Source organism: Amblyomma mixtum, chromosome 8, assembly GCF_055824585.1.
Source record: "Amblyomma mixtum isolate Tamu chromosome 8, ASM5582458v1, whole genome shotgun sequence".
NCBI lineage: Eukaryota > Metazoa > Arthropoda > Arachnida > Ixodida > Ixodidae > Amblyomma > Amblyomma mixtum.
The window spans coordinates 50,610,085-50,625,027 of NC_143019.1; the positions used below are offsets into that span (position 1 = coordinate 50,610,085).

The following is a 14,943-nucleotide window of genomic DNA, read 5'->3' on the forward strand; positions in this document are numbered from 1 at the left end:
AAGCTCGTTAATTCGCACTTCACGGGACCGGGAAAAACGTTCGAATTATCCGATGTTCGAATTATCGAATGGCCGCGAAAAAACCGACAAGAACCATTTGCATTACGGCATATGTAGGGTATTTACTCGCGTAACGAACCCACTCACATAATGAACCCACCCACCCCCGATTTTTGCCTAAGAATCTGAAAATGAAAAAAAAAACAAAAAACGTCAGTCGTTAACGCTTCCCTCCGTTTGGCACCGTCACGGCCCTCAACGCATTTCTTGGCGGCGCGCCAAGATGCTGCGCAATGATAACATCACTTTTGACGTTAGCTCCAGCAAGGGGGAAGCGAACTTTGGCAGAGTGCCAGCGCTTGTCCGGCTGTGCAAGCCTCGTTTTCAGTACGTTCGCCTTATCGGGCCATCAGCGATTGGGGCTGAAGCCGTCTATTGCCACTCGAAAGCCGGCGTCTCGTTCGCGGCTGAGCGTGCGCTTCCGTAGGCGACCGACCGATGGGTGGAAGCACAGACGACACTCGCAAAGAAAAAAAAAAGTTTTTCGCTCCTAATTTGTAGCGCCCGTCCGAAGTCATAGCCTTCACGGGCGTTGGCTGGGATTGCGCTGACAGTGCTTATCCGTATTTTCGAATTAACAGGGCTCGAATTAACGAGTATTTAGTTGCGAGTTCCGGAGGTTGCGCGGAAAAGAGGGTAGGCAGCCGCCAGCGCGGTCGCCAACCCCTACCCTCCGGTGCCGCCGGCCATTGCGCCGGTGATGGCGCCATTTAAGCTTTACCCACTCTTCCAAGGTTTTATCTAGTTCCATCTTCTGTCCCCGTTTAGGACGTACGCAGCCTCTAACTATGCGGAGGAGGTGCTTTTTTTTTTTTGGCCACATGCTGTGCGCCAAGCCACCCAGACGCGGTGGCGCGTAGTTCGAATTATCCATAACGGAACCAACTCGCTTTCGAATTAACGGGCTTTTTTATACACAGATCTCTATGGAGCTTGGCCGGACCAAGTAGTGTAGTTCGAATTATCCGAAAATTCGAATTATCGAGTTTTGAATTAACGAGCTTTCACTGTATAAAGATTTGCGTGCTCGAATGCATGCCGTCGCGTACCTTTTGACACCCGCTCAGCCGCGGACACCAGCGGCTGCGGTTTTCTTCGACACATTCGCTTCAGCGAGGGAGCGTAGGTAATCCGATCCAAGATTCGGCCGTGTTCTCCAAAAAAAGCGACATTTCAAGTCTGACGAAGCGTTGATTTTCACGACAAAAACATTTTCGTGCCAAAAACACGGCGTAGCTCGACGGCCATGGCGGCCATGTTGGCGACGGCAGGCAGAGGACCGGAAGAGCGGGCTTTCTGCGCTGCTATTGGCTCGCTTCAGCCGCCGCTTCCGGTCTCACCGGACGCCACCCGTAAAAATCTAGTCGGTCCTGATCGGCGGCGGCGGGCGTTTTTCTCGACGCCGGGCGTCAAATCTGCGCCGTCGGGCGAAAATCGACGACTCGCCGCGGTAAAACGCTCCATGTATTCCGGCCTTTAGAGCTTAAATTTTGGTTGCAGGTTAGTACTTCGCTGCTTTCCGTTGTCTGGCCGCATTTTTCTCCCTTGCTGTCGTTCATATTTGTCCACTGGGCTCCTTGCAGGTTGCGCAAGCCCTGATTGACAAGGGGGTACCGGTGATGTCGCGAGATGAGCACGGCTCCTCGGTGCTGACGTATGCGGCCATGAACTGGAACTACACCCTGTGCCAGTTTTTCCTGGACAAGATGGGCATGGTGGCAGCGGCCTGTGCCGACCAGGACCGCTCCTTGCGCACCCCCTTCACAGCTGCGTTCTGGAAGCTGCAGAGCGACCGCCTGCCAGAGGATATGCAGTGAGGCACACACTTGCTTCGCATGGGGGCTGTTTTATGCATGCTGTCAACAAAGCAGGGCAGATTCTTGAGCAAAGCGTTGGGAGCCAAGTCGTTCTTGTGGTTGGGAATTGTGAGATTCTGTTTACCTTTTTCACAGCTTATCAGTGCATCCACAAATGTCTGGTTGCAGTTGATGGAAACTAGCATTTCGCATCATTGCTTGCTGCTGTGGTAGTCGGAAAGCTAATGAAAACATCACTGGCGCATATTTGCTCATCAGCATTGTTCTTGACCCGAAAGTCGCAGTGGTCGAATTTCGATAGAGGTGAAATTCTAGAGGCCTGTGTACTGTGTGATGTCAGTGCACGTTAAAGAACCCCAGGTGGTCGAAATTTCTGGAGACCTTCACTACGGCGTCCCTCATAGACTGAGTCGCTTTGGGACGCTACACCCCCATAAACCTGTTATTCATTCTTATGATCACTGGATAGATGCAGGCTTATGGAGCACCTTTGATGACCTGAACCTGTTCCAACCTTTTCCACCTCTGTTGGTGGCAGCTGGTTGGTTTAAGTGGGGGCTGCCTACATGAAGGCATGCTGTGTGTGTGCGCGCAGGACGTGGTGCCTCTCGCTGCTTGAGGCTGGTGCATCTGCGGACCTGCTGACCTGCTTCCCGCTCCAGAACCTGGAGTTCCCGGGCACAGCATGCCTGACAGACGAGACGCGCATCCACACGGCATCTCCAACAGCTGCCCGCCTGTCACCCCTGATCTTGGCCGTGTGCAAACGCAACTACGCGGTTGTTAAAATGCTGCTTCGAGCGGGAGCCAACATCAATTTCCGGGATGGCCAGCAGCGCACAGCCCTCATGTATGCCGTCAGACTGGTGCGTGCCTTCCAGCAAGGAACGGCTGTTCTGTGTTCCCTTAAACTTGTAGTTTGGTTTGCGCACAAAACAGTAAGGCGTAGGACCTTAACCGCGGCAGAGAAGAGCATTTTGTTTTCGATTGCACCTGTGATAGTTCACTTAGCCATTGTGTGAGCCTTGCGCATTGTTCCTCACAGCTGTATGATGCTGGGTCACTTGAATGCAGAGTACTTGCCATTGATGCCTAAAACATCAGGGAAAAGCTGTGATTTATTGCCTGGAAACGAAAAAATGGCTGAGGCTTAGCTAAGGTTAAGCCTAGTCAGATGCGAAGCATATTGATGGCTAGGCTTGGTAATACATGGCTTTCCTTGGTTGCATACTTGGTCATTTTAATACAACCACTAGAAGCCTTCGTCGTGGGGGAAGACAACGGCATGGCTACAGCGGAACGCCGACTAACCCCGAGACGCGCGTTGGGTGAGCGCCTGGATTGCCACGGAAGCCGCATCCGCCTGCCCGGTGGAGCGAGCGTTTCACCTACACTGAGTGTGAACGCGCGTTCGAAATGCGCGGGAATGCCGCTCGAGGACATTCCGGCGTCTGTGCGATGTCATCGTTCTCCCTCTCCCAGCACATGACGGCGATCTGTCGTGACGTCATCGTGTCACGTGGTGTGGCATCATCGTGTCGCGTAATTTGGAGGCGCACAACCACAGCGACGGCGCGAGGTGGGCCCCCGTTTCTCCACTGTCGTGACGTCATCGTGTCACGTGGTGTGACGTCATGTATCACGTGATTTGGAGGCGCATAACCACGGTGAAGGGCTGAAGTGGTAGCTAAAGTAGTATGCTTCGCATAAAAACAGGTTGGGAGCATTGAAGGTGTGGAGCCGCTTTGAAGGTGTGGAAATGCTGCGGCTTCCAAATGGTCCTGCCGGTTCTTGTATTTTCAAACATTCGCAGTGGTAATTTTTGGCTGCAAAATGTTCTCCCAACTTCACACTCTTGTGTAGGACTAACACTGTTGATTTGGTGTAAGAAGATTTGTCAGCATGTAAAGCTTTGCTCATGCTTTCTGATTTAACCCGAACCTTTGGATCAGTGCCAACTTTAGTGATCGTTTTGAGTGACTGCAGTTCAGGAGCCGTGAAGGGGTAAAATGCAGGCCAGAAATAGGTAAAGAAGCACTGAGTCAAACCGAAGCAGCCAGGAAAAAAAAAAAAAAAGAGAAATGAAGCAAAAGTTTGTCCAAGTAAAATGTATTCACACATCATGTGCAATTTGGTGCGAAAAGTGATGCAAATGTGCTCATCGAAAGGCTGACTGCCAGTTCTTTATCGGGTTGAGGTGAGTGGTGGACTGACATCAAAGTGTTTGTAGACATGTTTCTAGCATGCGACCTTCTTCGGATTCCGCCCTCCTGACCTTTGGCGTTCAATGCATGGCACGTGTGCGCCTCGCAGAACGACATCCGCATGGCCAAACTGCTGCTGAACGGCAGCTATGACCCCGAGCGGGACCCCGACCCATACGGGGACGTGCGGCGCACGGGCTTCAAGAAGACTAGCCCCGTAGACCTGACGCACCAGGACATGTACGGCTGGAACGTGATGCACCACGTGGTGGCGCCGCTGGCCAACTACACCTTCTGCTGCCCCGCCATGCTGCAGCTGCTGGTGCACGTGGGCACCCCGCTGGACGCACCCGACAGCAACGGCGTCACCCCGCTACAGCTGGCCGCTGCCCGCGGCGTCGCCACCATCACCCATGCCCTTCAGGTATTAAGGAGAAAGCCTTTTAATGCTCATACTCGCAGCCATGACTGTCTGTCCGTCCGTTACATCGGAAGTGAAAGTGCGTAGCTAGTCATTAACCAGTCATGACTAGTTAGTCATTATCTAGTCATGACTAACTAGTCATCATATAATTAGTCATGACTAACTAGTCATCAACTATTTAGTCATGACTAGTTAACCATTGACTAATGATGACTAGTTAGCCATGTGTCATGACTAGTTAGTCACTGCTAGTTAGTCATTAACTAATCATGACTAGTTTGTCATGTGACATGACTAACTGGCCGATCCAACTCACAGTAGCAGCCAAAGTTGCAGGGAAAGGCTTTTGCCTCGTGCACTTTAAATCGTCAAAGTGCCCCCCAATTTTTGCCACCAACGATACACATAGCAGTGCTAGCATCACACTTTGTGAGGGCCAGTGATGGATGTACCGCTGTCTTCTTTGCCCTCTTCCTCCAGAGCGCCATGCAGCTATCCCACGACCAGGTGCCGAAGGTTGCTGTGCACTCGCTGCCTCCGGCTATGCACCCCAAGGAGCTCACTGAAATCACCTTCACTCACAACTTCGTCGAGGATTCGAAGGCATTCTTGGAGAAGGCCACTGCCGATGTTTCGCCCAACCAGAGGGACTCTCACGAGGCGGTCCCCGACCCTTTCGCTAGCATGGATGATGGGTGAGTGACTTTCGGCACCTCCAGCTTGCATGCCGCGTTGAAAGAGCTCTTTTCTCTGATCTTCAAGCTTATCTCAAGCTTACCTGAAGTTGTATGGTAGCAAAAAGGAGTAAAGTCTTGTGTTCTTGAGCACTCAACCCACATTTCGTCTTTTGCACATCGACCACCAGCTGCATAACAAAATAGATGCGCATGTAGCTTCATGCTAATGTTCAGAGTTGCAGGGAGGGAATGTCTGTGAGGTATCGTATTTGCTTGTTGCTGTTGGATGGTCAGTGTTAACCAGATTTTTCTTTTCTCCACTGTGCCCTTGTAGCATGAAACAAAGCTCGCCAAACCATAGTGCTTACCTCTCATTAAAATTCCTTTCTCTCTTTTGTCTTAAAAGGGTTCTCGAAGGGAGCCTATTGTATATTTGCTGATATGCTTTGGTCTCTTTGTGATTATTGTCGTCCAGTAATCTGTCTGAGTGAGAAAGCATTTTAGGTATCACTTCAGGGCACCGCACTTTTCCTTTTTGCTTGCAGGGAGGTGGTCATGGACAAAGCTCACAACGTGCCATATGATGCACTTCTCACCATGGTGGACCTGAGCTATGGCCAGTTCGGTCTGTACAGTTTCTACAAGATGCAGGTGAGCACTCGCTGCACGCATGCGCAACATTTGTACAGTCGCCGACCGATTTTTCGGACTCGGTGGGACCCAAAAAATGGTCCGAATAACCGAACAGTCCGAAAAATCCGTGAACATAAAGAAAAATAAAAAATCTATCATGTTCAAGAAAAACTAATGCTTTGAAAACATGTGATCTGAATAATTGAATTTTTATTGCTTTCTGTTGTGTGTTAAAAATACGTTTAGCAAATATTTGTGTAAATGACATGTCATTCTGCCTTGAACTGTGGGGGCGCAGAGGCTCTGTCAGGCATTTTGCCTTTACCTCTGCCCCCTGCACGGAGAGAATCTGTGAAACAATAAACAAACAAACAAAAGCTGGCTTTCAAAATCGTGGGAATCGCCGCTTTCTATGTTCCGCCTACAAGCGATAATATTAGACGCTATCTGAGTCGTAGCCATGCTTTCTTCATGTCCGCACCTTATCACATCATGATACCCGACAGTGCGAGGCGGCCGCAGTCATGCCGCGAATGAATGCACTCACGGTACAAAGCAAGAACTGTCAGTTTGCATGGGGCAATGACATTTGCAAAGACCAAGAGGTAACCCATGGGAAGACGCGAGCGGAAGCAAACGCCTCCGAGTGCAGCCCCCCCCCCTCCCCCTCTCTACCGCGTTTGCTGCCCTGCACCGCGGGGTGCGTCGTCCACGCCGCGGGTGGACGCTGCAGCTACCCGCTGTCTCATTGTCCCGTTTTCAATGCGATCGCGAGCTCTTCTTTGTTGTCCATCTCGATGACAATTGAGAGCATCTCATTATCTCGAAGGGCAACAATGGAGAACAAATGGCCAAGCCTATCCAAGCCAGTCCGATTGTGCCCGCCGAGCCGATTCCGTTTAAATCCAAGATGGCGCCTCTCATGGTGGCGGGGAACGGGTTGGTTGTGACAGCGATGCCCGGTCACATCTATATTAGGCCAATATAACGAACTTTCGGTTGAAAAACGGTCACCACAATATTGTTGGCGTCTATTTTAGTCCGAAAATTCGAACATTTACTCCACAAAGTCTGAAATATCGGTTGTGAAAATGTACACGTTCCTATGAGGGGCGCGACAGTTCCTCAGCGAAGTCCGAAATATCGTGCTAGTCCGAATTATTGGAGTCCGAAAAATCGGTCGGCTACTATAATTGCGAGGCACGTGGAGTGCTGGTGCGAATACATTCTCACTGCTTGCGCCCTCTCTGTCTCAGCTTATTCAACGAGGAGGGCTGGTGGTGCTATTCTGTCGCTGGGGCCGCGTTGGCGACTCTGGCAAGTGGTCCAAGACCAGTTTCGCTGCTGTTCCCGAGGCAACTCGTGAATTTGCGCGCCTCTTCCGCTCAAAGACTGGAAACGGTTGGGAGGACCAGCAAAGGTGGGTCGAACGGAATGGCCAGTTTCACCGGGCTGTCAAGCTCCGAGTCTTTGTTCATATGTGGTGAATTCTTTAGGTGCGTGGCTATATATTGTGGTGCAGAAACAAGTAGTCGCCTGATTGATTTGTAACAAAAATGCAAGCATGTTTGTGTAGTAAGGCTGTGGAGTATTTGGAGGAATCCCTGGTAGTCGAAATTTATTCGGAGTTCTTCATTAAAGTGGCACTCACAGTCTGTCTTGTCTGTAGCTAGAAAAAAAGGCAACTCTAATTTCTACCAACCCCACTTTTATGCACTTGTCAGAAGCTTTGTTCACATCCTGGCAGGAAGCAAGCATCCAAGTCTTCTTTTTTTTTAATCGGCAGTAGCTATTGCAGTAGCAAGCCGCCGCGGTGGCTCAGTGGTTATAGCGCTCGGCTGCTGACCCAAAGGATGGGGGTTCGATCCTGGCCGCGGCGGTCCAATTTCGATGGAGGCAAAATTCTAGAGGCCCGTGTACTGTGTGATGTCAGTGCTCGTTAAAGAACCCCAGGTGGTCGAAATTTCCGGAGCACTTCACTACGGCATCCCTCATAGCCAGAATCGCTTTGGGACGTTAAACCTTCATAAAACCAAAAAAAAAAGTATTGCAGTAGCATGATGCATGTTTGCATGGGGCCTACGGATGGTGCATGTTCGCACTACAGCGGCGTCGTGTTTGCTGAACTTGCGAGCGCTGCCCCCTCTCCTTCCCAGTTTCAAGGCCCAGCCTCGCAAGTTCCGGGCAGTGCAGTGGGAGAAACGCCGAAGTCCACCACCCAGCAAGATCCCCATCAGCCTCGGTGACCCGTGCAAGTCGATGATTCCGCCTCCAGTGCTGGACCTGCTTCGCAAGATGGTGGGTGGTGTGCATGTAGAGGCAGAACTCTCTCCACCAGTCCTGCCTCTCTTCTTTTTCTCCTTCCCTTGCTGTCAGGGGCACCAGGGTTGTGAGGGGGTGGCCTGTACTTTACTCTTGCAGCCTTTGTTTGAGACTGCCCGTGTGACGCCAGGGGCACCAGGGTTGTGAGGGGGTGCCCTGTACTTTACTCTACTCTAGCAGCCTTTGTTTGAGACTGCCCGTGTGACGCCAGGGGCACCAGGGTTGTGAGGGGGTGGCCTGTACTTTACTCTTGCAGCCTTTGTTTGAGACTGCCCGTGTGACGCCAGGGGCACCAGGGTTGTGAGGGGGTGCCCTGTACTTTACTCTACTCTAGCAGCCTTTGTTTGAGACTGCCCGTGTGACGCCAGGGGCACCAGGGTTGTGAGGGGGTGGCCTGTACTTTACTCTTGCAGCCTTTGTTTGAGACTGCCCGTGTGACGCCAGGGGCACCAGGGTTGTGAGGGGGTGCCCTGTACTTTACTCTACTCTAGCAGCCTTTGTTTGAGACTGCCCGTGTGACGCCAGGGGCACCAGGGTTGTGAGGGGGTGGCCTGTACTTTCTCTACTCTTGCAGCCTTTGTTTGAGACTGCCCGTGTGACGCCAGTCGTTGGAGCGTGCCTTGTGGTGGTGTGCTACAGGCACGCTGTGAATGATGAACGCAGGCCAACCCGGAGATGCTGGTGGGGGCCCCTCTGCAGCTGGGTGCCCAGGGGCAGGTGGCCCTGGAGCTGCTCAGCGGGGAGTCTCTGTCCACCGCACTGGCCCTGCTCGAGGACATCCACCAGCTGGTGCGCGAGAAGGCCTCCCTCCAGGAGTCCCTGGAGCACTCCGAGCACCAGGTGGGGGTGGCACCTGAACTGTAACCTCCTGCCTTCTCGATTAGTGTGTTCGGAGAAATGTGGCTCTTCCGTAACTGCCCGATTCCAAATACTTCTCTGAGCAGCTGTATAGTCTAGTCCGCTGTGAAGTAAGTGGACAGCACATTGGACAGAACAATGGAGAAGAGACAAAAACAGCACCAAGTTGTGGCTTAAGGTTTATTGGGAAGAAGGCATGGAGATACTGTATACCTGCAACCTTCCTCCGATGACATCCAGTTGTGCATACCATCTGTTTCCTGGAAATTAACCAACATTGGCTAGCCATCACCGTCAAAGCCAAACCTAAGCCATCGTAGTCATTCTTGCACAGGTACAAAACATTTTAGATTTGTGTTTTAGACGGTAACAGTTATTAACCACTATTAGTTCTGTTACCTTATGTTTGGCACAATATGGCCTCAGTTACTGCTGTGTCAATAGCCAAAACTACTGCTACTACTACTGCAGGGTCATTTAGAATGAATGAAAGTTGAAATTGAACAGAGAATTGCCATATATTTAAAAGTGGCCATCCAAAGTTGGGGGGTCAACTTGCAGTCGGAGTCTACCTTTACGCGGAGTCGTTCCGGGCAGGCTGACACCTACTTTTCTTCCCTCTGGACGTGGCGCTGATCAAGCCATTCAAAGACCACATCAGTATGTTCCACAGTGAACGGCTCCAGCAGGAAAATCCAGAGACACCAAGAGGGCGGCTGAAGAGGGCTTCTTTGAATGACATGGCACAGTGGTTCAGTGATGTCTGGTATGGGCTGCCAACCGACATAGTCTGTGCGGCGTTTGCGACAACGAGTCTGAACAGATGCTTCGTGGATAAATAAGTTTCTCTGCATGACTCGGTCTTCTGGGAACCTTATTGGCGAACTAGGGCTGCAGGATGAGGCAGTGTTGACCTATATTCAGAGCCACTTTATATTTCCGAGAGAGGGTCACAAGTTTTGGGGTCAGCCTATGATTGGCAGTGTACGGTGGTGGGCCTTCATGTTGTGTGCCTCTTGTCTTTTCTTCCTCTTGCAGGAGGGCAAGCTGCAGGAGCTGCTGTCCCGGCTTGTGGAGAAGAGTGAGGAGCTGTACTGCCTGATCCCCGTGCGGGGTCGCCGCTTCGAGCGGCTGGAGCCCCTGTTCGAGGAGCGGGGGGTTTCGCGTCATACGGACCTGGTGCACGCCCTGGTCCACCTCCACCTCGCCCACCAGCTGCTCACGGGGGCACAGCTCAGGGCTGCAGGTACGTAGTGCGTTTCAGCTGAAGGCACAAGGCCCATGGCAGAATGGCACACAAGTAGGACAGGTAATCGGCCCAATGTTGGAAATGGATGGTTTCACCGCAGTCCTTTGTAGGCTGAGCCTTTGCCAGTACATTTCCAATATTGGATTACTTGTCCTGCTTGAGCAGCATTTTGTCCTATCCCTTGCATAAAGGGGGAGGGTGCCATCTTTAACACTGCTTGCTTCAGCGCTCTGAGGGTTGAAATTTAATTTGGAACATGCCCAGCTAGTGTGATCTACTGCAGACTATCGACAGTGGCGTTAGCAGTCACTGCACAGCCTTCATATAAAATAAGCAGGCAAACATGTGTACTATCAGCGTCAATTGAAACGCGAACAGCACAACTCGCAGATATTATACTAGGGAGGCAAAATACATGAGCAGTTGATATTCCCATCGAAGCCGAAAAGATCGCTCTTCTGAAATGTTAACAGCCCACGCCTGCATTTCATCTCCAGCCTCTAATATGCTTGATTTTTTGTGCTCGCGTTTCAGGTGTTTTGTTCGCGTTTCATTTGACGCTGATAGTACACCCAGAGTGTGCAGTGTAGCTCGTCTTGCATCACCAACGTTTCACATCTTCTTAGGTTGACGGGATCTGTCACCCTTACTCCTTTCCATAGCTTGGGAGTTGCAAGGGTGGTACAAGGGCGCTCTTACATAGCCAACTCGCATATTCATGTGTCTTCGACAAAGGCTGTTCGATTGCATATCTTTCATAGCGGCAAACGCGATTTTTTAGCCGTGTACACTTGCCACATAAGAGGAGACCGGACGGACGAAATTATCTTGAGATGGTGCTTTTTGGAGGGTGTTAAGTCCATCTTTCTTTTCCTTCATTAGGAAAATGGCACACATAGAGAAAGATGGTCATGAACGTGCTGCAAGTGCCTGTGAAAGTGAAATGAAACCAGCCGGCCATTCTCAGGCAGTGCATTTCCCTTCTCATGCAGAGATGCACCCCCTGGACTATGTGTACCTCAGTCTTCACTGCAAGATACAGCTCATGTCAGAAGAGTGCCCCGAAGTCCAGACCATGATGCAATACGTACACAACTCTTGTGAGTTTTCTTGTTTGCGTGGTGTTCCTAATAAAATTTGTAACCGTTTTTTTTTTTGCCCGTGACCATTGGACTAAAGTCCTTCTGTGCTTTGTTTTCCAACCACATTTTGGTACTTGTTTGTTCTCTGGTATCAGCAGCTGCTGCAGCAGCATTATCAAGGTTTGTAGGGGATATTAGTTTTCGTAGAGGCTGGCAGTGAGTTTTTATGAGTTTTCAAGAATTGCTCCAGACGTTTTATCTGAGGAGGTTACTGAAATGAAACCTTCAGGGGTTTAATGTCCTGAGATAATATAAGTAACGACATGAGATAATATAAATATAAATGCATATTTGATGTTGGAATTCAGTGATGTACTACCGGCATGCTAAGTTTCACCAATGTACGTTGAGTGACGGAGAAAAAAAATTGAGACCGTCATCACCGCATTTTTATTTCATTGCCATGAAGGTAACGGACTTGGAAATGGATGAAAAATAGCACTGTAAATAGAACAAAAATTTGCTTTGCTGAGGATTGAAGTGACTCCTGGAATCATTAGTCTGCACGTTGTCTTCACTCGCCTCCTCTTGGGTTCTGCCTGCAGCGGAGACGCCGCCAAAGGTGTTGAGGATGTTCCGAGTGACACGTGATGGCGAGCCCCAGCGCCTGGCCTCGTGCGGAGTAGACAACCACTGGCTGCTATGGCACGCAGCTCAGCCATACAGCCTGTTGGGCATCCTAGCCTCGGGGCTCGAACCGCGGCCCCTGGTCAGCCACTGGATGGGTGACCACCAGGCCAAGGTGTGCACTTTTGTATAAGGCTTCCTTGTCAGCCGTTGAAAAAAATTACAATACCATTTTTCACGCCTGTGGAACGCGAGATACAGTGTCTGCTGTTTTGGGCGATGAATGCGCTGTTCACTGAAAAGCTTTTACACTGCAGCACGGAGTGGCGCCTCTCTACCAAGAGGCACAAAGGGCACAAAGATTTGTTTGTGCCAACCCGCAGAGAATGGCCACTCTCCCCTTGTTGTCTCTCATTGTTTGTCGTTTATGTTATGTGAACGATGCCGCAGAACCAAGACAGAGTCGGTAGTCGCAAAGTTCATCCTATAAAGGTAGCGTGTTTCCTGAGCAAATTTTTTGGCTGATCCAATTTCTTTTTTTTGTGCTCAGTTAATTTCAAAACCTGGTTAATTTGAATAGTTTTGCAGTCCTGGTGACTTCAAATTAACGAGGTTTTACTGTACTTCAATATTTTTACTGTGGCAGACAATGCGGCCAAGGTTGTGCGGGTAGAACAACAGTACCAATTATCTTACTTCTGTAATGTGTTTTGTGTGCGATAACTTAAGCGTTTGATTACCAATTGACTGGTCCTCGTTTTATTTCTAGAGCATTGAATGGCACCCGTGTACTTCGGAGACGGCATTATATGAACCCGGTCATTGCCTGTTCAGCATCATAATGAAATGAATTGCACATTTTAGTTTCTTTTTCTCTTTTACTGAATTGCCAAATGCCTGGTTGATGCTGATCTCCTTGAATATGCTATGAATATGAACATGAATGCTCTTGGCTTACCCTTACTGTGTAGACCAGTTGTACTGTGTGTCCAAGAAGCTTTCTGTTGCTGAAAAGCTTGTAGCCGTACAACCATGGCTTACTGATGGCAGGAAGTGAGCGAAAATTGGTGTTGAGAGTAAGGAGTGGTCTGCACGTACTTAGCATCGCGTTGTGGATTTTGTTGGCTCTGTACAGGGCATCTGCCTGGCTGACCGCTTTGAGCAAGCTCGTCGGCTATGCCAGTCGGGATCTATGACCCCTGGTCCCAAATACATGCTGCTGTGTGAGGTGAGCAGCTTTCATGCATTTTTGTATACACCTTCATTTGCCTCTTGGGATTTTAACGCATGCTGTCATTCTCGGACTGTCTACCTCTGTTGACTTGCCGACCACTGTTTATCGTTGAATTCAGTCGCGATATATGCAAATGTACTGCGTATTTGGCCGTAACTTTTAACTGGTTGGCAGGAGCTGGTATTTTAGTATCAAACCATTTAGTTCGCTTGGATATTTTGCTGCTTCTTTTTCACCTCACGGTTGTGCGTGTATTTCTGTGTGCATGCATGTTTTTATATTTTGGAGCACTCGGGAAGGGTTGATCTTTCACTGGTGAAAAATTGGATAGCTTTGATATGCAGAAGCCATGTTTGAAAAAAAATAAATTGGTCAATCGGTGGTTCGATATGATGGGAATGCATGAGTATGACACGGTTTCATGACACACACAGGGTTCATTTATCGCGGAACCTTTCATCTTGCCACCCATGAACAGCCACAGTCCTTGTGCACTATCTATTGTGTCCACAGCATAGATGTTTAGACGTGGCAGAAGCACACACGGCACTAACTCCTGCCCCCCTCCGGCCTTCGCCGCTCTGGCCACCCCCCCCACTTGTTCTTTTGTCCTGTCCGCTCTTTACACATTCAGTTCCCATTCTCTCTCATTCTCTTTTCCTCGCTCGCCCTGTAACTCTTCTAGCATTAGAAAAAGCTGGGTTGCACATGTTGCTGTGGCCTCTCCCTTTTCTTTCCATCTCCTGTGCACAATGTAGCTGGTGTTGGCAGCATCCTGAGCTCACTCCCCTGCCTTTGTTCTTTCAGGTTGCGCTCGGTCGATGTCGAGACCTGGACCTGGGCCCCTCAGGCAACACGGAGCCAGGCTCGCCTGGAAGTCACGAGAGCACACGAGTGCTCGGTCGTTGGCAGCCACACATCCTGGGCACAGTCACGTGGCACAGTGAGTGCAGTTTGCGCAGTTGTTGCTACTGCCATAGATGGAAACTGGTGCACAGCTGAACATCATTGGTGCCATGATGTTGTGGTGATTATAAGTATTGAGTGTAATTTTTATTGTAATGGACCTTTCTGACTTTTTTGCAACTGACCACCCATCCTAGATCATTCAGCATAGTATGTGCTACATACCTGTCAGGTTTGATTTGCTGTGCTTTTGCTTGTAACCTCTGACACGTGCACTTGTACTCTTTCACCTGTGTGCAGGTTCCACTGTGCCTTTGGGTCCCAGTAACAAGGCAGAGCCTCATCAGAGCCCCCTGAATTACAATGAGTATGTAGTCTACAAGCCAGCCCAGGTGTGTCTCCGCTACCTGCTGGAGTTTGAGGACTGATCAAGCGGCAAGAACAAGACGGGCCACACACCTTTTTAGAAAGGGGGGGTGGGGATGGGGGGGGGGGGGGGGGGGGTGACAACACTTTTCACTGGGGAATGGAGCCCATCTCTCTTACCACAGGGGTGCAAATTTTCTGTCATCGTCGTTCATGGCCATTGGGACGCATACACTTCCATTGTGCGGGGAAAGTCTGAATGCGCGCACTTTTTTTTCTCCCTCTAATGTACAGTCCAAGGCCGCTTGCTTCTTAGCTGGCTTTGGCAGCAACGAGAACTGCCTCTTCTGGAATATTCAATAAAATGTCTGACATGAGCGACTATGTTCCTTCTTTTTACACAGTTACATACTCGTAATGTGCATTCGCAGCAAAACTTTGTTACCGCAATAGTGTTTAGGCTCCCTTCCCGCAGAAAATCCAG

General features: G+C 50.0%; 1 protein-coding gene across 4 annotated transcripts in view; it reads left to right on the forward strand.

The window, feature by feature from the left end:
- LOC149332379 (poly [ADP-ribose] polymerase tankyrase-like) overlaps positions 1-14,569 on the forward strand; it is a 71,576-nt gene extending 57,007 nt beyond the window's left edge. For all 4 annotated transcript variants that reach the window (XM_089557287.1, XM_089557290.1, XM_089557288.1 and 1 more), the window contains exons 36-49: positions 1,644-1,873; positions 2,473-2,743; positions 4,191-4,505; positions 4,986-5,200; positions 5,728-5,833; positions 7,072-7,235; positions 7,972-8,113; positions 8,801-8,977; positions 10,034-10,241; positions 11,237-11,344; positions 11,932-12,128; positions 13,089-13,181; positions 13,995-14,130; positions 14,394-14,569. In XM_089557287.1, coding sequence (XP_089413413.1) covers positions 1,644-1,873; positions 2,473-2,743; positions 4,191-4,505; positions 4,986-5,200; positions 5,728-5,833; positions 7,072-7,235; positions 7,972-8,113; positions 8,801-8,977; positions 10,034-10,241; positions 11,237-11,344; positions 11,932-12,128; positions 13,089-13,181; positions 13,995-14,130; positions 14,394-14,521 — 2,490 coding nt within the window. In that variant the 3' untranslated portion in view covers positions 14,522-14,569. The remainder of the gene's footprint in view (positions 1-1,643; positions 1,874-2,472; positions 2,744-4,190; positions 4,506-4,985; positions 5,201-5,727; positions 5,834-7,071; positions 7,236-7,971; positions 8,114-8,800; positions 8,978-10,033; positions 10,242-11,236; positions 11,345-11,931; positions 12,129-13,088; positions 13,182-13,994; positions 14,131-14,393) is intronic.
- Positions 14,570-14,943: the final 374 nt, after the last annotated feature.